Consider the following 24,123-nt stretch of genomic DNA (forward strand, 5'->3'; position numbering starts at 1 on the left):
TACCCAAAATCTGAATTATTAACCTGCCAAAATCTAAAACAACGCTGTCCAAAATGCACAAATAAGTACGGTAATGAATGATTACAATATTCAAAACTGTGATCACAGCCAAAGGATGTGTACCAGTGTGCAGTAAATGAAAACACGTTCCACTACAGTACAGTTGATTGGAATATGGAGACTATACATTTCCTGCCCCAGTTTCACATCAAATCCAACAAACAGGTCTTTTCTCAGGTCTCTCATCTGCTGGCTTCTGGGTCTAGTGCCACTGGCCACCCGTTAATGAGATGTCTCCCATACTTGTCACATTTATTTATTTATTTGTTTGTTTAAGCTTGAATGCTACCGCCCTTTCCCAGCTTCTGCTCCCTTCCACTACATCTTCCTCAAAAAGATGTAGTGGAATTTAACATTTAGATATACATGCTATTTATCCAATTCTAATTTATTTATTTATTATTTTAACTTTTTCCTCCCCAGGACACCTGTACTTTTTTTCATTACAAAAATACTGCAACTCCTGTTTCTAATTCCCACTTAACTTGTGTCTCGCACATGCGCTCCTTTGAGCCACGGTTTACTCGCAACGCCTGGATGAACACAGCAAATTCATGATTCAAAGCAGGGAGGCAAAAAAAGATGTGTGCCTTTGCCGTTATCATTATTAACCTGGCATGTTAATAGTGTGAGTTGTGTATTTTGATTGATTCAGCAAGTTGGTCACTTCAAAAAAATATTTATTATATTAAAAAAAAGTAGATACACTGGTGTTTCAATGTAAAAAAATTAGAAATGGAAGTTTAATGCAATCTTTATAATGCACTGTATACTATTCATGTCAGCAATTTATATTTATGGCAACAATAGTCTACTTATTTAAATTGTAATCTAATCAATTATGGAGAGTTAGCAGAATACAGCAGTGGTTGTGGTTTTATTTTGTGATTGTGGGTTCTGAAATTAATAGCATTTAAACTCAGAAGTTTAAAGTACCCATGTTTTCTCAGTATAGCTGCTGGAATCATGTCGAAAGTCTAAGTAGTAAGTACTGGTACTCCATGTCTTAGACACACTCATATTAGTTCACTATTGGAATGGTATTTAAGTACACACTACTACAAAAAAATAAGAAATAAGATTTGTTTTTAGCAGTTTTTAATCCATCAACACATAATTGTAATTCTTACTCTTTACGAAAATAAATGAAAATATCCTATTGAAAAAGTGCATTATTATCTCTAAATCTATTTAACAGGAATATATACACTGACAAACTCTTTGGAAGTGGCCCCAGTGCGGTGTTGCTGCATCCGTTTTCCAAGGGAGTTCTTATACAGAAGACAAGCTCTTTTATTATTAATTTCTCAGCGCTGTTCTGAGTAGAGAATGGTTTTACAGTTCTCATTAATCCACTCTCATCCATATCACCCCTGGTACAGACTGGATGTAGGCCCTTGGTTGCCATGGGAACAGATGTAGGTAAGGGATAGAGGCTGGCAGCTGCAGCCTGTGATCAGCAGATGACGGAATGTGAGAGACATCAATTGCCAGCCTCTTGTTAAGGAGGACCTGGAAGAAAGAGTGAAGAAAAGCAGTACATTTCACACAGGCTGCTGATAGCAATGCCTTATTTAGTGCAGCTTATTGGATGGCTCATAAGTGCTCATTAGAGTACAAAGCTGTTGTATGCTACAAAGTGGAAGATACCAATGTTAACTTAGTTGGATCAGGTAACCTTGACTTTGCTTTAAAAAAACAAAACAAAACAAAAAAAGCACTTTCCTGGGAAAGTAGGGCTAGAGTGCCTGTGGAAATCAGGGCTCATCAACAATGGTCTTTTAGGCTTGCAAATACTAGCCTGTGTTTCTCAAGGATGAACATGGCTTCATAACACCACAGTAATTCCCAAGGTAACCAATAAATGTTTTCAGCTGCATTGAACACGATTTGCAAGCAACCTTAAGGGGAGTATTGGGGGGAGGAGTAGATGTAACAATGCAGGAGCTGCAGGGATATTAAATACAGGCTACTTGAGGAGGAGTTGCAAGCAGCTTTCTCAAAACAGAGACAGCAGCATCAATCCAGCAGCAGTGTCGGAGAGAGGGAAGAAGGCATTGAAGTTCCATTAATTACTGCTGCCGTTGGTGCACACATTGTAACCCCCTTGGCATGCTAGATTGTTGCACAGCGGTCTGTCAGAGCAGTATTAGCAACAGCTGGGCTCTCAGAGTGAGATGTACTGTGGCTAAACGAGGCAAGACTGGAAAACTACTCAGCTCTGGGTTCCGACATGCTAGGGAAAGACTACATGCTGGCTATCATCCTAGTCAACTGTGATGGTAAGTAGTTTTTAAAACCTTAGCTGTTCACAGATTACAATCCTGTTTCATTGTCTCTCTAGAAGTGGCTTAAGTTTCAAGCTTCTAACTACAACTGACATGCAGTAATAAACGCATTGCAGCTTTGGAACACCTAGTACATTTACAGTTGCTTGACTGTATAAACTACATCGGTCTATTGCAATATGTCTAATGTGTACATATAGTATAAGATTAGGGCTTCCCTTGATGAAACAAGTTGTTTTATGAATAACAATTACAAATAATATTTAAGTAATTGGCATCTGTGGTTTAGCTTGTTATTTACTGTGTGATTGTGAAGCAATGTGCAGGTGTGTTATTGATGCGTTAGTATAGCTTGTGTTTGGCACCAGATAAAGGTGTTGGGTTGACAGAAACTTGTTGTTATTTGTTTGTGTGTATTTAAACCCCTACCAGGGATTGTTTATTTAGGAACTGACAATAGTGCAAATTTGCTGTGTATTCACAGACCTGTGGGCCTTTTTGCAGTGGGAATTACTTGTTGAAACCAATGTGATACCTAGAGAGGATCCCTTTACCTACACGTAGGCACCCATAATGTTTGGAGAAAGCAAAGCCCAGCCCATTTCTGAAGCACCTGTCATTTTAATTGATAATTTCAGCATATATATTTTCAAGTAAAAGTACAGTTGGTTGAGACAGATATTGTTCTCATTGACATTAAAACTGCAAGACAGCGCTATAAACGCCAGTGTGGGTAAACTCAGAATTATACAGTAATAAATACACATGTACTGTGCAGCTCAGAATCTAGGTTTAAACTGTATCTCAACTGTGTGTTTTATATCTTTGTTTGATATACAGCATTATTCAACTACAGGTGAAAGATTTGATACAGCATAGGAGCAACACAGCTTGTTGGTTCATATGGACAAGTCCAGACAGATACATACTTGTGTCCCAAGAGGTTAAGAGCTACTGCTTAATCTAGAAGGGGGCGCTTTTGAGTAAATGAAGCATCTCCCAGAAAATATATTCTTTCCCAGAATTGTCATATTAGGTATTTCCTGAAGGAAAAATCCATGGTTTTACCTAACACTATTAATATATGATCTCAACATGCCTGTTTTGATATTCTTGTTCTCTTCAGATGCAATGCTCATCTTTTATTTGCTGTATTGGGCTACTTTTCCTTACAAGCATACGTTTTATTTCTTTATGCCCTGTGTTTGCTTCTTTCTGTTGAGGTTGTTGTTTATAGCTAGACTAGATGTTATCAGAAAAAAACCCTGCTTGCTACTCAGCTGTTTGCCAGTATTAGGGACCACCAGTACAAACCCAGGAGGGCTCTTGAAGCTTATGGAGGCATGTCTGATATGCATCAGGACTGCTCATAAATGTTGTTGCATGAACTACAGTAGATGTGAAACCGGGCAGTGTCAGTCAGTATGAACACAGAAACCAATGATGAAAGAGAGATTGTGTTGAATCAAGCCCTTCAGTATTTTTTGAAATCTCTAATATTTACTGTCCCTGCTGTTTATTGATTAGCATGAAAGAACCACACTACACTTCATAATATTTTACAGCTGATTGTTCAAAATACACATGAGTCTAGATTCTGAAGGCTCTTTGCACCAAATGTATATGAAAAACAAGTTTATTTATTTATTTATTACATTTATGTATTGTTTTCATACCAAAGTTCCCAGACATATTATCTGCCATAAATAAAAACATATTCAAAGATTCAGATTTTTTTTTTAAAAAGTAGGAAATAAGTTACATTAAAACCCAAAAGATAAAAATGCCATTTTATAAAAGTATGTTTTCAGTCTCGACTTAAATATTGTAACTGGCCAAACGAAGGTCCATAGTTTAGGATCTCTAAAAGAAAAAGCCCTATCTCCCGTGTTAGGTTTTTGACCCTAGGAATAACCAGCAGCCACTCTTCCTGTGATCTAAAGATTTTCTGTCAGTAGCTCCTGCAAATAGCTAGGTGCTAATGCATTCAGGGCTTTATAGGGTAATAGCACAATCTTAAAATCAATTATATGTTGTACAGGGAACCAGTATAAGGAGGCTAGGACAGGGGTAATATTCATCTTTCCTAGTTTTAGTCAGAATTCTAGCGGCGGTATTCTGAGCGAGCTGTAGTCTGGACACCACATGTTTTGGGATACCAGATAGGAGTGCATTACAGTAGTCAATTCTTGATGAAACGAAGGCATGCATTAGTCTCTCAGCGTTGGATAAGGAAATCATTGGTCTAAGTTTGGCTATATGTCTCAAATGATGAAAAGATACTTTAGTAACTTCACTAATATGAGTCTCAAATGGTAGATCAGGATCAAAGATGACTGGCAATTTCTTCATTTCAAAATTAAGTTTTGATGAAAGACTGCTAGGGTCAAACTCATGCAATCCCACAAGCATAACCGTTTTATCCAAATTCAGTATTAAAAGGCAGGTACAGCTGGGTATCATCCGCATAGCAGTAGAAGTTCACTCATAAGAACATAAGAAAGTTTACAAACGAGAGGAGGCCATTCGGCCCATCTTGCTTGTTTGGTTGTTAGTAGCTTATTGATCCCAGAATCTCATCAAGCAGCTTCTTGAAGGATCCCAGGGTGTCAGCTTCAACAATATTACTGGGGAGTTGATTCCAGACCCTCACAATTCTCTGTGTAAAAAAGTGCCTCCTATTTTCTGTTCGAATGCCCCTTTGTCTAATCTTCATTTGTGACCCCTGGTCCTTGTTTCTTTTTTCAGGCTGAAAAAGTCCCTTGGGTCAACACTGTCAATACCTTTTAGAATTTTGAATGCTTGAATTAGGTCACCACTTAGTCTTCTTTGTTCAAGACTGAACAGATTCAATTCTTTTAGCCTGTCTGCATATGACATGCCTTTTAAGCCCGAAATAATTCTGGTCGCTCTTCTTTGCACTCTTTCTAGAGCAGCAATATGGAGGTGACCAGAACTGCACACAATATTCAAGATGAGGTCTTACTAGTGCATTGTACAGTTTTAACATTACTTCCCTTGATTTAAATTCAACACTTTTCACAATGTATCCGAGCATCTTGTTAGCCTTTTTTATAGCTTCCCCACATAGTCTAGATGAAGACATTTCTGAGTCAACAAAAACTCCTAGGTCTTTTTCATAGATTCCTTCTCCAATTTCAGTATCTCCCATATGATATTTATAATGTACATTTTTATTTCCTGCGTGCAGTACCTTACACTTTTCTCTATTAAATGTCATTGCCATATGTCTGCCCAGTTCTGAATCTTGACTAGATCATTTTGAATGACCTTTGCTGCTGCAACAGTGTTTGCCACTCCACCTATTTGTGTCGTCTGCAAATTTAACAAGTTTGCTTACTATACCAGAATCTAAATCATTAATGTAGATTAGGAATAGCAGAGGGCCTAATACTGATCCCTGTGGTACACCGCTGGTTACCACACTCCATTCTGAGGTTTTTCCTCTAATCAGTACTTTCTGTTTTCTACATGTTAACCACTCCCTAATCCATGTACATGTGTTTCCTTGAATCCCAACTGCGTTCAGTTTGAGAATTAATCTTTTGTGCGGGACTTTGTCAAAAGCTTTCTGGAAATCTAAATAAACCATGTCATATGCTTTGCAATTGACCATTATCGATGTTGCATCCTCAAAAAAATCAAGCAAGTTAGTTAGACACGATCTCCCTTTCCTAAAAACATGTTGACTGTCTCCCAGGACCCTGTTACCATATAGGTAATTTTCCATTTTGGATCTCCATGTCTATGGATAATGTCACCCAACGGTAGCATACATATGTTGAAAATAGCAAGGGTCCTAGAATAGAGCTCTGTCGAACACCACAGTTAATTTCAGTCAATGCTGATTTCTCCTCCCTAATTGAGACAAATTGATACCTGTTGGATAGATAAGATTGAAACCAGTCACCAAAACAGAACGCTTGTTTATGGACTTCTAAGGAGGTCTTAAGTTATCATTATTAGTTTTAGAATGGCAGTTGGTGTTGTTTCCTTTCAGTTGTGCGAATGACAATTTGGAGTAAAGATCTTTGAGAATCTAGCTGATGATTTCCTTGAGAGTCACATAATCACGTGACTTGTAGGAGACACAGTGGTTGGACGGGAATTCCAAAGGCAGCTGCGAGATAAAGTCTTTGCTAGATTAGCAGTTTTTGTTGCCGTGCCCCTTTCAAATTGAGCTTCTCTACAGCCCACGTACTGCCAACAAAACTAATGGCTAGCAACATGCGGTCTTAGAAACTGCATTGCTGCTCAAATCAATGCCATGTCGTATTTACACAAAATTATGATGTGTACTGTGTTGTCTAGTAGTTCCTAATACAGAGTCCATACACCTTGTACAACTACAAAAAGATAGTAAGGCTCTCTAGTACCTGATTCTGGGCTCTATTGATCCATGAGAGCAGCTGTTCACAGAGCCTTAAGCTCACACAATCATAGTAATGCTTTGATCCAATCTATCTTAAATGTTCTGGTGCAGAGGGTTTGACCTTGTATCAATCATACTGCCCCTCCACCAGGATTATATTATTGGATCGATTCAAAGATCCCTCCCACAGTGCCAGAGGAAAACGAAGAGGGAGGGCCGAGTGTGTAACTGGGATGGAGATAAATCAGCCATCCAGTCTGCTTTCTTTGCTTTGTCTGCCTTTGTATATTTGCTGTCGAAGATCTGGAAAAGGAACACAATTATCAGTGAAGTGCACTGAAATGCACTTTATGCTTATATTAAATTGTCAATTTATCAACATATCATGAACTTTTCATGGACATTTAGTAATGTATCATATTAGTAGCAGTCATAGTAGTAATATAGATGTATAACTTGACTTTTTTAAATCAAACACATCTTTATAGCTGCTCATAGTTAATTCTCATTAAAATGCAATTTAGACTGTAAATGAATTCCTGTGATATAGAAATCATAGAGGTTGGATTACTGAGGAAAAATTGCATTTAGAATGAAAGTCAATTTCTTTAGCAAATAGATTAATTTACAGAGCTTTGCAGCAAACTGACCATGTGAAAACCCACACAACCTTGTGCTACAGCTACTATTGTGGTTTTTTTTAACAGGACACGCTGTCACAAATTCCAGTAAGACTAAATGCTGCTTATATATATATATATATATATATATATATATATATATATATATATATATATATATATATATATATATATATAGTACTGTGCAAAAGTTAGGCAGGTGTGAAAAAATGCTGTAAAGTAAGAATGCTTTCAAAAATAGACATGTTAATAGATTATATTTATCAATTAACTAAATGCAAAGTGAGTGAACAGAGGAAAAAATCTACACCAAATCAATATTTGGTGTGACCACCCTTTGCCTTCAAAACAGTACTATGCAAAAGTTTTAGGCAGGTGTGAAAAAATGCTGTAAAGTAAGAATGCTTTCAAAAATAGACATGTTAATAGATTATATTTATCAATTAACTAAATACAAAGTGAGTGAACAGAAGAAAAATCTAAATCAAATCCATATTTGGTGTGACCACACTTTGCCTTCAAAACAGTATCAATTCTTCTAGGTATACTTGCACAAAGTCAGGGATTTTGTAGGCATATAGTCAGGTGTATGATTAAACAATTATACCAAACAGGTGCTAATGATCATCAATTCAATATGTAGGTTGAAACACAATCATTAACTGAAACAGAAACAGCTGTGTAGGAGGAATAAAACTGGGTGAGGAACAGCCAAACTCAGCTAACAAAGTGAGGTTGCTGAAGACAGTTTACTGTCAAAAGTCATACACCATGGCAAGACTGAGCACAGCAACAAGACACAAGGTAGTTATACTGCATCAGCAAGGTCTCTCCCAGGCAGAAATTTCAAGGCAGACAGGGGTTTCCAGATGTGTTGTCCAAGTTCTTTTGAAGAAGCACAAAGAAACGGGCAACACTGAGGACCGTAGACGCAGTGGTCAGTCAAGGAAACTTACTGCAGCAGATGAAAGACACATCATGCTTACTTCCCTTCGCAATTGGAAGATGTCCAGCAGTGCCATCAGCTTAGAATTGGCAGAAAACAGTGGGTCCCTGGTACACCCATCTACTGTCCGGAGAAGTTTGGTCAGAAGTGGCCCTCATGGAAGATTTGCAGCCAAAAAGCCATACCTCCGACGTGGAAACAAGGCCAAGCGACTCAACTATGCACAAAAACACAGGAACTGGGGTGCAGAAAAATGGCAGTAGGTGCTCTGGACTGATGAGTCAAAATTTGAAATATTTGGTTGTAGCAGAAAGCAGTTTGTTTGCCGAAGGGCTGGAGAATGGTACACAAATGAATGTCTGCAGGCAACAGTGAAGCAAGGTGGAGGTTCCTTGCAAGTTTGGGGCTGCATTTCTGCAAATGGAGTTGGGTATTTGGTCAGAATTAAAGGTCTCCTCAGTGCTGAGAAGTATAGGCAGATACTTATCCATCATGCAATACCATCAGGGAGGCATCTGACTGGCCCCAAATTTATTCTGTAGCATGACAACGACCCCAAACATACAACGAAAGTCATTAAGAACTATCTTCAGTGTAAAGAAGAACAAGGAGTTGTGGAAATGATGGTATGGACCCCACAGAGCCCTGATCTCACATCATCGAGTCTGTCTGGGATTACATGAAGAGAGAGAAGCAAATGAGGCTGCCTAAATCCACAGAAGAATTGTGGTTAGTTCTCTAAGATGTTTGGGCCAACCTACCTACAGAGTTCCTTCAAAAACTATTAACATGTCTATTTTTGAAAGCATTCTTACTTTACAGCATTTTTTCACACCTGCCTAAAACTTTTGCACAGTACTCTCTCTCTCTCTCTCTCTCTCTCTCTCTCTCTATATATCTCCCTTTTATTAGAGTGAGTCTGTGCTGGAGAAGTCCAGTTTGTCAGACAGTAAGACTTCCTGACCACTGAAACCATGGATACAGTAGAGTAATGAGGAACAAATCAGTTATCCCAGTGATGTTCAGGTCACCTGACAGACCTTGTATTGCAGGGAAAGGGTTTGGAGGTGCTGATGGTGCTTGGCTCACCGCTCACCAACGACCCCTGTCGTCTGGCTGGGTGCCTGCCGGCTTGCCTGTTAACTTCCCGGGAACTGAGGTGTCCTCCAACGCTGTAGCTCCTGGTTGGCTGCATTGTGAATCCGCAGTGTGTAAAGAAGTGGTCAGCTGACGGCACATGCTTCAGAGGACAACATGTGTTCATCTCCGCCACTCCCGGGTCAGCGCAGGGGTGGTAGCATTTCAAATTGGGAGAAAGTAACAAAAAATAATTGGCAAGGACTAAATTTATATTAAAAAAAAACAAAAAAACATTGCATCTTAAACTTATTTGGAAGTATTTATAATACTTCTAACAATTAATGTATAATTAAATTAGAATTCAGGTGGTCAGGAGTCAGTCCCTGTGTTTATATGCATGGTAATGTTATGTTATTATTATTACGAATACATATTCTTGTCCTGCACTGCATGATAGGAATGCGATGTGCAGAATTAATCTTACCAAAACATTTCACTTGTACAAAAGAGCCAAAAAAACAAAAGTAATAAGTCACTAAACAATTTACTTTATACAGAAAGTCAAGTTTCTAACACAAGCTGGAACAGCATAGAATACAGAAAGAATGTAATGAAGATGAAAGACATAAAAAATACATAATTCAAGCATGTTGACTGCAGCTTGAGGTGAAAGTTGTATTCGTGACATTCTTACTCGTGACTGCAAGAGTATTTTAATATGGGAGACTGTGATTAAGTGGTTAATAGTATGCAGGCTCAGGTGATCAAAGAACAGACAGACAATTGTAGTCCAGGTGAAAAAGGTTTGTTTATTTTTATTCCTTAAGTCCATTGCCTGACGGTGAAACAAACAACAAATAATAATGCTGGTAATTAATACAGTGGCGTGTATTACTTACATTTATAATCCCTGGGCTGGTCCCAAAATAATAGTCCCGTTATTGTATCCCCACATTAAACACAAAACACATACACAAGTCCATTTAGTGCATGAATTAGTGATAGTGATACAATACAGTTTACAGTGGTACAAGTGAAGTGCTGTCCCGGGTTTGTGCTGGCTTCTGGCAACAGCTTCGGAACGAGTTAGCCGTCTAGTGATTACAAACAACAATAGACAGAACAAAACAAACACTCACGAATATTCACCTCACAAATACACGTCCTTCCAAGTCACTTATTAATAACCAAAAACGAAGGAACAGATACATCGTTTCACCCCCTTTTTATACCGTCACTCAGGACCCCTTGGTAAATGATTGCAGCTGCTTTTTATGATCTGCAGCTGCCACATCATTTGCCCTCCAGGTCAATAAGTTTGTGTACCGAAGCTCCGTGTCTTTTCTACATGACCGACTTCCTTTTAACCCTTGGAACGAAGTGTCAGGTCATGTACTCAGAGTATTCTGTTCCCAATACTTCGCACCCTCGCAGGTTGAGTGGGAGATTTACCACCAAGAATCATTGTCTTTCTGTCACTTATCCTACCACCCAGAGTGGATCCGGAGGAACACTCAGCTGAATCTACCTTTCCCATTATTCCCCCCTCCCGGGAAATATAATCCACATTTTGGTGGTCTTTCCCAAGAATCATTGTCTTTCCGTCACAGAGACATACTTACACCCTCAAAATATTGACCACTTATATTGTGCTTTTTGTAAAACTGCCCAGCAATACACAGAGATCACTTTTATTTCCCTTAAAGAAAACATGATAAGCAAGCACTACTAACTGGACCAACAGAATTAAATATGCATTCTAGCTGTGATGCACCATATTGCCAAACAAGCTTTTTTTTTTTCCAAGTGCCTATTACAATGCTGTTTCTTTTCATGGAAGCTGTGTGAGGTATGGAAGGCAGCAGGTATGAAGCCTGCAGTCCAATCTGCTGTGAAACTGAGGAAAAGGCTGTTATTTTTAGAAACAGACATGAAATGCCACCTTGTCTCCTTAATGCAGACTGACACAGGGTTGTTCGCAGACATTTACGTATAGATTATCATATGCACCCTAGGAAGCAACGTGTTTTCATCTGTCAGGAAGCAAACGCAGCAGCCTGGTATTGCAGGTTTCATCGGGTTTTTTTAAACCGTTTTTTCTGAAGAATGTATTTATTATTTAGGACCTTTGTACATTTGAAAAAAAAAAATCATGTTTTTAGAGTTTTATTCAACAAACAAGTGATTGAAAAACACCTTGGTCATCAGTATACACAAGAACACCTTTTTTGATAAAGAAATACATTAATCAGTAGTTTCTGTACTAGACAGTGACATTTTAAAGTTGGCAATGATTTATTTTACGAAGAGAAACATGCAGTCAGTGATACGACGGTCCACAGTTTTGCCTTTTCAGTACTGTACTTTTTTACTCTTTGTTTCATAATTTGTCACTGCAACTCACATACCCAATCCGAAGTACTGTAGATCAGCAGACGTCCTCCTACCCCTTGTCTAGCCCACCTAAGCAGCGAACATTGCCAAGCTACTTCAGCAAACTCAATCAGCCTCCAGGCCTGCAGTTACCAGGCCCTTGATCAATAGGGATAGCTATGGTGCGGTGAGGAGAACCAACCCCAGCTCTTTCTCCTTCCCTAACCCATGGGAGAGAAATAGACCTAGTTTTTACTGAATCATTTCTATGTTGCTTTTGAAAGAAAGTCTGTTTAATCTGTGTCTGAAATAGCAATCGATCAAGTACTCTGGGAAATGCAGCAGATTTGCCAGAACACGTACTGAACTTACCCCCCGTGAGACTACATTCTCTGGCATTACATTAAAGAGACAATCCTAGGCTGGCTGGTGGTGGTGCCGTCAGACCCGGAAGAACACACAGTACTGTGAGCTGAAATGTAAATAAGAGTTGAACAAAACAAAACACTGTTACAAACAAAAAGGCACGTTGACCAAACAAATAAACAATAAACAGTAACCAAAACCAGCACATATAGCAATTGTTATCTTTCTCTTTCTTATTAAATAACCTCCTCTCCAGACCCATTCTCCACTCCCGCACACACAACCCCGAGTGAGTACTTTGTGCTTCTATATATACACAATTGTGCCAGGATTCAATTACTAGTTAATTATTCACTTGAATCCCAGCATGTGAACTAATCTGTGCACACCCCGTGCTCACATATTAATACACATTTTATCTGCACGTGAAATCTGTGCCTAAATGCAACTATATATTTTAAATCTCTCTTGCTCCGCAGCATCATTATATCCTGTGCACCAATAGATCTATACACCAACAATAGCACACTGCATACAACATAAAACAAAATCTACTCACAGGGGTGGGTCACCCGCCACAGGCCCCTACTTGTAGTTCTTTGGAGAATATATAATTTATAGCTGGCTTAGAGTTATGAGTTAGTTGTTTTCTTGCTGCTCTGAAACAGCCTGTGCCAGTGAAGTCTCGTGACCCAGTTGTTGCAACTGATAACGAACAGCATTCTTGTCCTATTGAATAAGAGCTACAGTCATCATAGTGTTATTTAAATTGGCCTAGTTTTCTTTCCCCTTAAGCATATCATTTTGATTTGAAAATATTACCAATTATGTGTAGCTTTAGGCTGTAGCTATATACTGTTACAGATATGACATTGTCTTGTGAACACATATGTGAATTCTTAACGTATAATTTATAACTTGTTACATAAATCTTAACTGGAAAATGGAAAACAACATACTCTGAACTAAGAAAAAATTATAGTAATCTTCTTGCTACAATCTTTCCAGTGACATCAGTAAAGAACAGCTAGGCTAAACTGAAAAGCAAGCTAAAGCTTTTACACAGTTTCATTGGTTTTTTAAAAATGTTTTCTTTACATACAGTACAGCATTCTTTGGTAGCAGCATAACTTTAATATTGTTATGCTCATAGGGTCACCTTTTATCCACCTCATAGTTACGACACGTATACAGATATATTTCAATAAACATAACTTTAGTTGCACTTAAGTTCAATTATTCAAGTAATTATGCACAAAATATAAGTTACCAAACTTTGGTGACACCCACTGTAACTTTACTTAAATTTATTTGGCCAATACTGAATATAAATATGATAACCTAGCCCATGAAAATATGATTTTAACTAAACATTATTCATACAGTTTAGATGGAAAAACACATTTGCTCATGATAGTAATTAGTATCAATTGAAAGTTAGTTATTAGTCAAATTTTAGGGGTGTACTTGTACTGACCAATAATACTGATTCACTGTAGTATCACAGACTTTTCTGTAGATCAAATGGAAATGCATGACAGGTAAGATTTGTGCAATCATTTCAAGTGTACAGTTGAAGGTTTACTATTTAAAAAGCACTTGAGATATGCACATTTTGTAGTTTGAATTCTTACTTCAACATTTGTTTGTCCTGTGGTTCTTTGGGCAGTGATGTTACACATATGATCTGGTTGTCTAAACAGAATGAATTGACTCTGTTGCTTATCCAAGATAACATTTGGAATGACCAGAACCTGGAGCCGGACTCTGATCTCCCGCCTGGATGGAGGACTATCAGTGACAGCACAGGGACATATTACTGGCACATACCCACAGGCACCACCCAGTGGCAGCACCCTGCTTACAGCTCTGATGGGGACCAAGCTGCAGTGAGTGGGATCACCACCACTGACCAAAAGGTAGGGCTATCAACGTGTCTTATCAGGCTGGCACGGTGGGTTAATAGAGTTTGACCTCTGAGGACCTCTGCAGGGTCTTCATGGTAGAATCTGTTCGAAAAAACTATAACTGGCACTGGGCACCTTAAAAGCCAAGGACTGGAAAGGTATGGCCTGCCTATGCAGAAGTGTTTTTTCCACACAGTTATAAAACTGGCAACCAAGGCATAATAAGAAACCGTATCACACCTTTATAACAACTGGAACCTTTCAATTATCATTTTTTTGTTTGTTTGCAAATTAAATTTAAAACAAATGGTTTATTAAGATAACAATTAGGCTTCATCATATTGTAATAAACTATTTAATACACATTTAACAGTGTGTTTATAAATGCTGATCAGTGGATCATGAAACGGAAGTGTTCACCTCCACTGTCCTCTCTCTCTACAGAGGTGGAGTTCCAGAGGCAGGCAGATTGAGAGTCCACTGACCTCAATAAGTGACAGGTAGGAAACAGTCTAAAACTACTCACATTGCTATATACTGTAGAAGCATATGTGGCTTATATTTAGACACTTTGCAGACTGAATGAAATTCAGTAACACAGTGTCAAGTGGGTCTGACTTTTTAATTTAAGTAATGTTATACAATCTATAAGCATGTCATTAGTTAAGCTATTATATTAATAATATAAATCTTTGTTTTTATATAATGCCTTTCATAGTGAACTACCATCACAAAGCACTTTACAGAGGTAGACTATTGTAATATGCAGAGTCAATTACAATAGAACATGGATTTAACATCAAATCCACAGGATGGAGCACAAGGAGGTTAAGTGACTTGCTCAGGGTCACACAGTGAGTCAGTCAGTGGTAGTGGTGGGATTTGAACTGGTGACCTTCTGGTTGCAAGCCCTGGATTTTAACTACTGGACTGCACTACCTCCTGCACTATATATATAGTAATCCGACTGTCACTTGCGGTTGTCCATTTGCCTCTATGATTGACACCCACGACATAGAAATTGATTTTTTAAATACACAAAAATAAACAAAAACAAAAATCAACATCTAAATACACATTTATGCATGTCTCTGACTCACTCACAGGACGGCTAAACTGTTTATCTGGCATAAAACAAAAAAAACACAGTACTCACAATCGTGATGCTCAGAAACAGAGTACACCTCTTCTTCTGCTTCCTTCTACTCAGCAGTCCCGTGCAGACTGACTGCACCTCTTAAATACCCTGCACCTGGTTCTAATTTACAATTACCTCCAGGTGCAGGGGATAATTAACAAAAAAATAAATTAAACAAAAACGTGCATACACACATTTTTTTAGGCAGGGAGGAATTTAACCCTCTCCCTGCTCACAATATATATATATATATATATATATATATATATATATATATATACACATACACACACACACACACACACACACACACACACACACACATACACTGAATTATAATATACTTTTGAAAATACTTTTTTTACATTTTATAAGAATGTGTACATGAATCCCATATTACAACCACTTACAATGTAACTAAAGCATAATTTCTCCTACCCTTCCTTGAAAATCTGGAGACCTGTTGTGTATCTCGACAGGGGCTTTTATGGCAATGTTCTTTACTTCAGTTGAGTCAGTTTTTAAAAGATGACATCAGGCAATGAACGTTTGCAGTTGACTAAAGTGATGACGTGAAACGATAACACTGTTTACCTCCATCATTTATAGGGTACAGTATTATAGTTCACCACATATTACTGTACTGCGGTCAGGATTTCATAAACACCCACCTCACTGTATGTTGAGAACTGAATGATTTGGAGGTGCTTCTTCGGAATGCTTCAACAGCTGCAGATGAATATTTCCCAACTAATTGTTTTCTTCAATCAATTCTGCTAAGAGCTGACTATATGCGAAGGCTGCAGAGTGCTCTCTCTCTCTTCTCTGTCTGTGCAGTACTAACTTGTAGGTGACCTTGTGAAACCATTAACTGCCTCCCCACAACAAAGAATAGGTTGCAGATTTTCTAGTTTGTGGTGCTTTGTGCAGTGGCCTGACAGCATCTACATTTGATATGGTCTGGTTGGCTATTGATAGTTTCTAGACCCTGCATCCATTTCATTCACAATACTGTAATCTGTAATTGATCTGTGATGCTGGTTCTGTGATAATGAAATGCAGTAATTCCAAATTCCTATTTTGTCACACAACAGAAACCTGTACACCCTTGTGGCAAAGTGGCTGGTGAAGGGGGGAACACGTGTAGTGGTGACGCGGTGCAGGAGTGACAGGCAGACAACTGTAATCCGGTGAAAAGTGCTTTTATTTATATTCCAGGTCTAGTGACCATAAAATAATAAATCCCCGGCAATACACAACAATGTGTAAGGCACGGGGATAACGAAATCGAACACACGGTCACCAGTCCTGGGTGAGTGCAGTCGTGCTGGTGGTGAGTGCAAACACAGGTATTTTCGTGACGGTAGTGCAGTGGTGATCCTGATTGTGCTGACCGTTGACGACAGCTCCGGATGTGCTTTAACTTTCTGGTGGTGCAAAAACACAGACAAAACACAACACAAAACACGTAACATGTCTTTTTCTTTTTAATTGAAAGCTCCTCTCTCAGTCCTTCTTTCCACCGAGCTTTACCCAAATGAAGGACAAGATCAGCGTTACCCTGGCCCCTATATGTAATCCCGCATGACATCTAGGTAAACGGTTGCAGCTGCCTTATTACTTTCAGGTCAATACAGTCTTACAACAGAGTCTCGCTTCTTTCCAGGCTGACCCACTTCCTCCCGTTCTTAAGCGCCCTCACAGGTCTGGAGGGAGATTTATCACCAGAACTCATTATCTTTCTGTCACAGCCCTATATGAAAATCCTCCCCAAACTATTCTTAATAAACACAAACCCCTTGATGAATCCTCTGTACAGTAGTCTATATCAGTGATTTTAGGCTTGCAGAATGTGCCTGATGTCTGATGAGAACCTCTTTCTGGGATGTCTTTCACTTGTGTGCCTGAGTTGCCACAGGATACAGTCACTTCAGCCACTTTGGCATACATAAACTCAACTCTAGCTCTGACAGTAGTGTTGAGAGATATTCCCGGGGGAAGACTCAGCATTGTTGGTAAATTGGGGATAGTCACGTATTTAGGGTAAAAATAACTCAATAGCTGGTACAGCGTCTCTTGAAAATAGGGAGAGAAGGCAAACCTAATGAGCACAGCTTAGAAATCTCAAAGATAGAGATGGGAGTGATGGAGTGCCCAGTGACCTCGCCTAGTAAAAGCACTACTGCGTGGGGTGAAGGGCGAGTCTGTTTGCTGGATCGAATCTGGGTCGTACCAAATTGCCGGTGTTGGTATTTTCAATCTTGTAGATTAGGGAACATCTGGGATAGTTCAGCTCAAATGTCTTCACTCGTTGAGTTTGGGCCCTTGTTAGAAGACTTCAAGATGTTTCGAAGCAGCACTAACATCGGCTCCAAACAAATATGATTCTCTGGTGAATTATTACAGCATTTGGGGTAAACAGAACAGTTTAAGTCCTTATATTTTTAGCTAGCTGGTGCAGTAAGATTCTTTTTACCCTTTGGTACAGATTTTTAGATCTTCCATTTTCAAGAAAAAAAAATGAGAGTAAACAAATTTGACTTTAGTAGGTGTTTAGAATGGGTTTTGGGAGTCCAGAGTCCTACAGTCAATTGTTGGACTGTAGTATATTTGGTCAAATATGACCTCCCAAAAAAAAAAAAAAACAGAAGACAGTACCGCTGTATAAAAAATCTGCTATATGATTCAATAGTTAGAGTTCCTGAGTTGACAAAAGGCTCTAGGTAAATCAATTTCAGACCTGTATTTTTGTTATTTACTTATATGGTAGTGATGGGACAAATATGCAAATGACTGGGCGAGTATTTATAATTGACTATATCAAGCAGATCTCAAGCACAGGAGACTAATGCAGTGACGTCCAAAATAAATAACTATCAGAAGAGTGTTTATCTCCTTTGTTTAAAAGCAAGTTTGATGGGTTCCAAGTACCAGGTTTATTTTACTGTAATATGGTACACATTATTTATATTTCCTCCTTATTCAAAATGAAAGACTATTTGAATATTTGTGTAAACATTCAAATAATATTTGAAAATGAAAAATCCAGGTCAGTTTTCTAAAAGCAATATCGTTACAACCTGATTTCCAAATTAACTTCAGCGTTGTAGTGACACGAATGAGAAACAGGCTCTTGAGATGCCTAAAATAACTACAAATAATGTAATAAATTATTCCCCTTTATTGCACTGCTTAATGACGTCATCGGCCACACAACTCTGCACAGCAGCCTACAGTTGCTGTCTTCTTGCACATGCTAGTGCATTTTCTAAAGAGCAGCAGTAAGGCTAATTTTCTACACATGAAACAGATGGATTTTAGACACATTCATGCTTTGACAGTGTCTCTTAGGACTCCTTGGGAAGGAGATGTAAGCTCAAGGCAAATTCATCATGTTTTTTTTTTTAATCTTATCCTACTTGAAAGAACAAGTGACAGTTTTGTAGTTGAAAAAGCCTTCTTTGTACCTTTGTAATATTGCTCCTGCCTAAATGCAATCCAATACACACCCACAGTCTCTTATCAAGTTTTCTTTCTTTTTGTATTATTTTCTTTGATTGTGTTAAGGTAATTCATTATTTATGGTCTATTAAGACAAAATCGTTACATATCAATCACAGTTGATTGCGGTAGAGGCAAAAACACACCTCTGTGTTATTTATTTCATATTTCATTTTTGCATTGGTTTCCTTTGCCTGATATGGTTTTGATCCAGTCAGTTGTACATTGTGTTACATGAACTAGTATGAACATGGTCATTTTAACACTGAATACAAGCAGTGTTTTTTGGGGGTATTTAAATATTTGTCTCAGCACTATCATGTATTTCATGAAGTAAGAAATATTTCTTGTTTGTTTGTTTGTTAGATTCATTTTCAGCTGGACATTCTGCACACTATCCCACACTTTATTGAAGCTTTGCTTACATTGTAAACAAAGTCGCCTCTGTAATGTACAAGCGGACCATAATGCTGCACTTGAATTATTAAATCTTTTTCAATAAGCGAAGGTGACCCACAGCATGTGGTTTATTTTAGAGTAATAACAGGAGGCTGGATAATGTGTCAGCAGCCTTGTTCGTTTTCAGTCGAATTATAGCTGGGCTAATGGGCGTGTCTTTGTGTTACAGGAGCTCACATCCCTGGCAGGAGGAGGATTATTTCGGGACCAACAGTGACCCCGACTCCAAGGTACCACCACATCCAATAACACAGTGGAGCACCTGTACGTCTAGACAATCTTTTATCCAACTGTGATTAAACTTTATAATAAGGACATAGAAACAATCTTGAAACGTATGGTGGCACATTCATCCAGTCTGTCCGTCTGTATGTACAGTATGGCACAATTAAAGTTTTTACACATAGCTAGACCGCTTATTCAATTAAAATCATGTGATAATTAATTGTACATGTGCTGTAATTTACGGCATTCAATATTTCAGGATTTTTTCAAATGTGTAAATGATGAAATAGATGGAGAGAACTGTAAAAGAACAGAAAGTTAAAAGAATTTGCCAGATGTTCGGTGAATGTTGCTCTTTTGCTGGATTCCCTGCACGTATATGCTTACATGTGCCTACTCCATATCTGATTGCATGTTGGCCCGTCTCCCTTTTGTAGTGTTTTGCGGTGCGCTCGCTGGGCTGGGTGGAGATCCCAGAGGAAGACCTGACTCCAGGGAAGAGCAGCCTCGCCGTCAATAACTGTATCCAGCAGCTGTCCCACAGCAAGTGTGAGGACCGGGACACCATGGGGGCCTGGGGAGAGGTACAGTGTGGGGAATTGGAGTGCAGGCTAGTCAGATCATCATACCTCTTGTAGTATTATCAGCATTACAACTGCTCCTACCTTTCTGGTGCTGAAAATCTTTTGGTTCTTTGCTTGTATTGTATACTGTAATTTGGGGTTTTCAAATCAAATCCAATTTTTTTCCAGGCATCTTATCATTTCCTTTGTGGTAGGTCACATGGCCTGATGGCAGGTAGTCCATTGGAGTGGAACTGAACCACAGAACAGGAAATGATTTGGTACCAGGAAGCTCCAAGACTTTTCACTGCTATAACGAGATCTTTCACATATCTGTATATTTCAAATTGATGCACAGAACGAAAAGCTTTACACAGAAACATGTGATCATGTTGCTAGCATTTATAAGAGGTAGTAAAATGGATGTTAAAACTTAATGAATGCAATAATGTTTACTCTGTCTCATGATTGTGTTTTTAAAGTTATTAATGGTTAGAGACATTGAATGGAACAGTGGAATGTTTGTAGATCCTGGGCATCTATTTGCCTTTCTCAAGAACAGATGATCTGATATGGATACAAATTTACACAAATCCACAGTTAGGTACAAACTTATTTCCAATTCATGTTCAAGGAAATCCATTAATCAGAAGCAGTAGATCATGACCCCATTGTTTATAGTTCAGATGATATAAAGCGGTTGCTGCAGATACCAGAATACATTCTGCTATTCCTGAATACTGAGTCTGATTTATCCATAAATCAATGATTTTTAAAAAGAAGTACTGTATGTTGAAAAGTTTGCCTTCTATACTTAAAAGTTTTACTATGTTTTCTTTGGTCCATATGACGTTAGTGTAGAGAAACCAGAGTTAAAAGGTCACTTCTCTTGAGGCTGACACCAGCTGTATTAAAGTATTACTCTTAACACTGAGCCGGCATCTTTTAGTGCAGCCAGTAGAGGCACATAAGATTGTTGGTTGACATCCCAGTCCCAGCTACATAAAAAATAAATATAAGTAGAGGACCAAAATACCAGAATCCCATCAGCCAGCTTTGAAATGTGGTTGCGCCTTTTGCGCTAAAGGATTAAGGAAGACAAACCACCTCATTGGTGAAAAATAAAACCGTTTAAACCAAATAAAGCATATTTAATTGAGGGAACGTGTCTCTGCCCCCCTCAGGGTCAGGACATGGTGATGATTCTCAAGAAGGACACCCTCAGCCTGGTCGACCCAGTGGACCACAGCCTCATCCACTGCCAGCCAATCATCCATATCCGAGTGTGGGGCGTGGGCTGCAACAATGGCAGGTCAGTGAAATCTGCTGAGGAGGAAAGCAGAACAAACAGGCAGTATCTACAAAGGGAGCCTGCCTCCAAATTTACGAAAAGTCCTTCCTCTGGGAGTCCACAGAAAACTGCTGCAAATTTTATTAAAATCTGCAAAGAGGAGTATTGATTTGCTGCAATAGACAACAGCTTTTCATTATTTATATGCAGATACGCTTTTAAAACCTTGCAGATCCTGAAAGCTTGACAGTGTGTTACTGCAGTTTATGTGATCTGCTGATTCACTTAAACACGACCATAGAACAGGCACGAAAAAGGAGGGAGAACTAAAGAGCTTAGTGGTTAGACACTGAGTTCTATTTCTGCTCATATTGGCACTCCTGAGGTTTTGCTGTTGTTCAGAAAAGTAATTACTGTAAGAATTGTGTAGGTAACCATAGACCTGTTACTTTCCTGCAGTATAAGTCTGTAGGAACTCTCACAATACTGCTTAGCACTGCAGTGTTGGAAGGCAGGGGAACAAGGAGAGAGAGAGAGAGGGAGAGGGAGAGATTGATTCATGGGACTCGTGTTTAATAAGTGAACTATCCCTCCCTCAGTCTCATACAATGACACATTAATAGTTAGTAAACTTCACTGATGTACTGTACTGGCTATTTTTTTAATGAAATTGATAACCAAAATGGTGCAGATTTAAAAAAAACAACAACAGACTACTGAGCACTGAATTGTCATTATGCTAGTGGATTTCTAACAGGCATGGAATTTCTTATCCATCACTACCATTAATGCCACTTTCTTAGACAAGACAACATGTGTTTACTTTGACTAATGGCTTTGATTTTAAAACAAGAACCATCTAGAACAACAAACTCAAATAATTTAACCGTTCCTACCTGCAATTCAGATGTTTCCTGTTAGTCTTATTATTTGTTCAGAAACATCAGGCCAGACTTTGCCCTTGTTTCAGATTTAGGCCCAAGCAGTCAAGTAAGCAATCAAGAGTCACATTTGGTTTGGTAGTGGGTGGAAATGAAAATTGTTGCAAACAGAACAAATGGCGCAACTGAGAAATGTAACTAGGGAATTAATGGAGGAACTGCAAGCCCCCCTGCGGAAGGCGGAAAGCTCTGGCATTCAATCATGCTAAGAATTCTGCTGGGGCTAGGAGCCTGAAGAGCACTCCTTCCTGAATATAACGCCACAGTAAGATGTTAAACGCGTGTGTTTAAAAATATATCTGAACTGGTGGTTGTGGCTTCTGGGGAACATAATGTTTTATTGCATTTTTCCTCAGACACTTAAATTCCCTATTATTTGACACAAGGGAATGCAATATAATTAGTAGACACCACAGGAGATGTTTACAATGAAAGAACATCAGTCATGGCTCATTTAAACAATGTGTTTTGTTTTTTCTTTCCTTTTTTTCTGCCTGCTTCCATTGCGACAGAGACAGGTAATACCTTTCTACATATCTTTCATGAAACTGTTTGAAAGTAAAGACTTTCTTGTTATGTTTTAGTCAAAAAGTAGTAATGAACTTGAGATCTATATTGAGGCCACAAAGATGCTTTAAACTTCTGAAATTTAAAACCAAGGTGTGATTACTGAAACAGAAAATAGTTTAAATGATCTACAAAGTGCTTTTAACAACAAGAAGAAAACACTAGTTAAGATAAGACCCTGTGACAGGGCCAGGAGCCCTGCACATGAAAAGGGGCGGGGCCAAGCGTTGCCATAAAATGTGGTGTTTTGTTTTTGTATTTATTTATTTTACAGCGGGGTACCCCTAGGCCCCTGTGTTTTTAGTGTGGATTATTTTTTATCTGTTTTGTTTTATTATATATATATATATATATATATATATATATATATATATATATATATATATATATATATATATATATATATATATATATATATATATGTGATGGCGAAAAGCCAAGTTTTGTTATGGTTTGCCAGTGTGGATGGGGAAGCCCCATCCAGATAACCTCGTGCAGAAGGTGACCATCTCCCGAGTTAATTATTTGTTGCTAATCAGGAGATGGTCACCAGTATAAAAACCCTGCCATTTTCCCTACTCGAGCTAGAGAGTAGGTGGGTGTTTGAGAGGAGGAACGGGAATGATAGAGAAAGCAAAAAGTAACAAAAGTAAGAAGGAAACTAAAAGTAGGATCAGTGAAGGCTGCTGCCCAGCCTGACCTGCTTATTAGACTTATATTTTGTGTTTGTGACTTGTTTATTATTTTATTTTGCTCTGTGAGCAGTGTTGTTTTTATTTAAATATTTGATTTCTTTGTGTTTAAATAAACGGTGCCGCAGCACCTTTTTGGCACCGCATTATCTGTGTCTCTGCAGTTCTTGCATTCTGGCCTGATGTCCCCACATCAGCCAACCCTGTCGCAGACCCATGGTTACTCTTTAAGACACACATGAAGAAAAGCACAGCATTCAAAGGAATATTTGCTATGGAATTAACTGATGAAGACTAACAATTCTGCGGTTGCAATGGGATTATAAATACTTAACTAGATTAGTGTTAAAGACATGCTGTCTGTTGAATACGTTGATGTGTTTAGATGAATGAAGCACTCAAATAAAACAGAGCCATCAAATTATTTTTCTCCCTTCAGTTTTAACCAGATTTGATATCAAATAATTTTATTCCGACCTTAAAGAATTCACAGATCCTTTAATGGAATGAATGGATTGAATAGATTTTGTGTGATAGTTCTCCTGCAATCAGCTTTATTGATTTAGTTGGCAAGGCAGCTAAATCCATTCTGATCGCATTTGCACTGCCAAGGTTTTGCAAGCACAGTATATAATGTAAATTGTTCAGAAATAAAAAATAACCGTAGAAAGGGTGTAGTTACCCATTCAATC

At 38.5% G+C, this 24,123-nt stretch overlaps 1 protein-coding gene across 2 annotated transcripts in view; it reads left to right on the plus strand.

Moving 5' to 3' along the window:
• The first annotated feature begins 2,049 nt into the window (after positions 1–2,049).
• Positions 2,050–24,123, plus strand: part of LOC121323967 (amyloid-beta A4 precursor protein-binding family B member 3-like) — a 29,833-nt gene continuing 7,759 nt past the window's right edge. Inside the window, exons 1-7 of one of the 2 annotated variants that reach the window (XM_041265321.1) lie at positions 2,050–2,342; positions 13,879–14,066; positions 14,499–14,554; positions 19,322–19,382; positions 19,815–19,961; positions 21,125–21,252; positions 22,685–22,690. In XM_041265321.1, the coding sequence (XP_041121255.1) occupies positions 2,294–2,342; positions 13,879–14,066; positions 14,499–14,554; positions 19,322–19,382; positions 19,815–19,961; positions 21,125–21,252; positions 22,685–22,690 (635 nt within the window). In that variant the 5' untranslated portion in view covers positions 2,050–2,293. The remainder of the gene's footprint in view (positions 2,343–13,878; positions 14,067–14,498; positions 14,555–19,321; positions 19,383–19,814; positions 19,962–21,124; positions 21,253–22,684; positions 22,691–24,123) is intronic. The other variant, XM_041265322.1, reaches the window with a different exon arrangement.

The sequence above is a fragment of the Polyodon spathula genome, chromosome 12 (genome assembly GCF_017654505.1).
Source record: "Polyodon spathula isolate WHYD16114869_AA chromosome 12, ASM1765450v1, whole genome shotgun sequence".
NCBI classification, from domain to species: Eukaryota; Metazoa; Chordata; class Actinopteri; order Acipenseriformes; family Polyodontidae; genus Polyodon; species Polyodon spathula.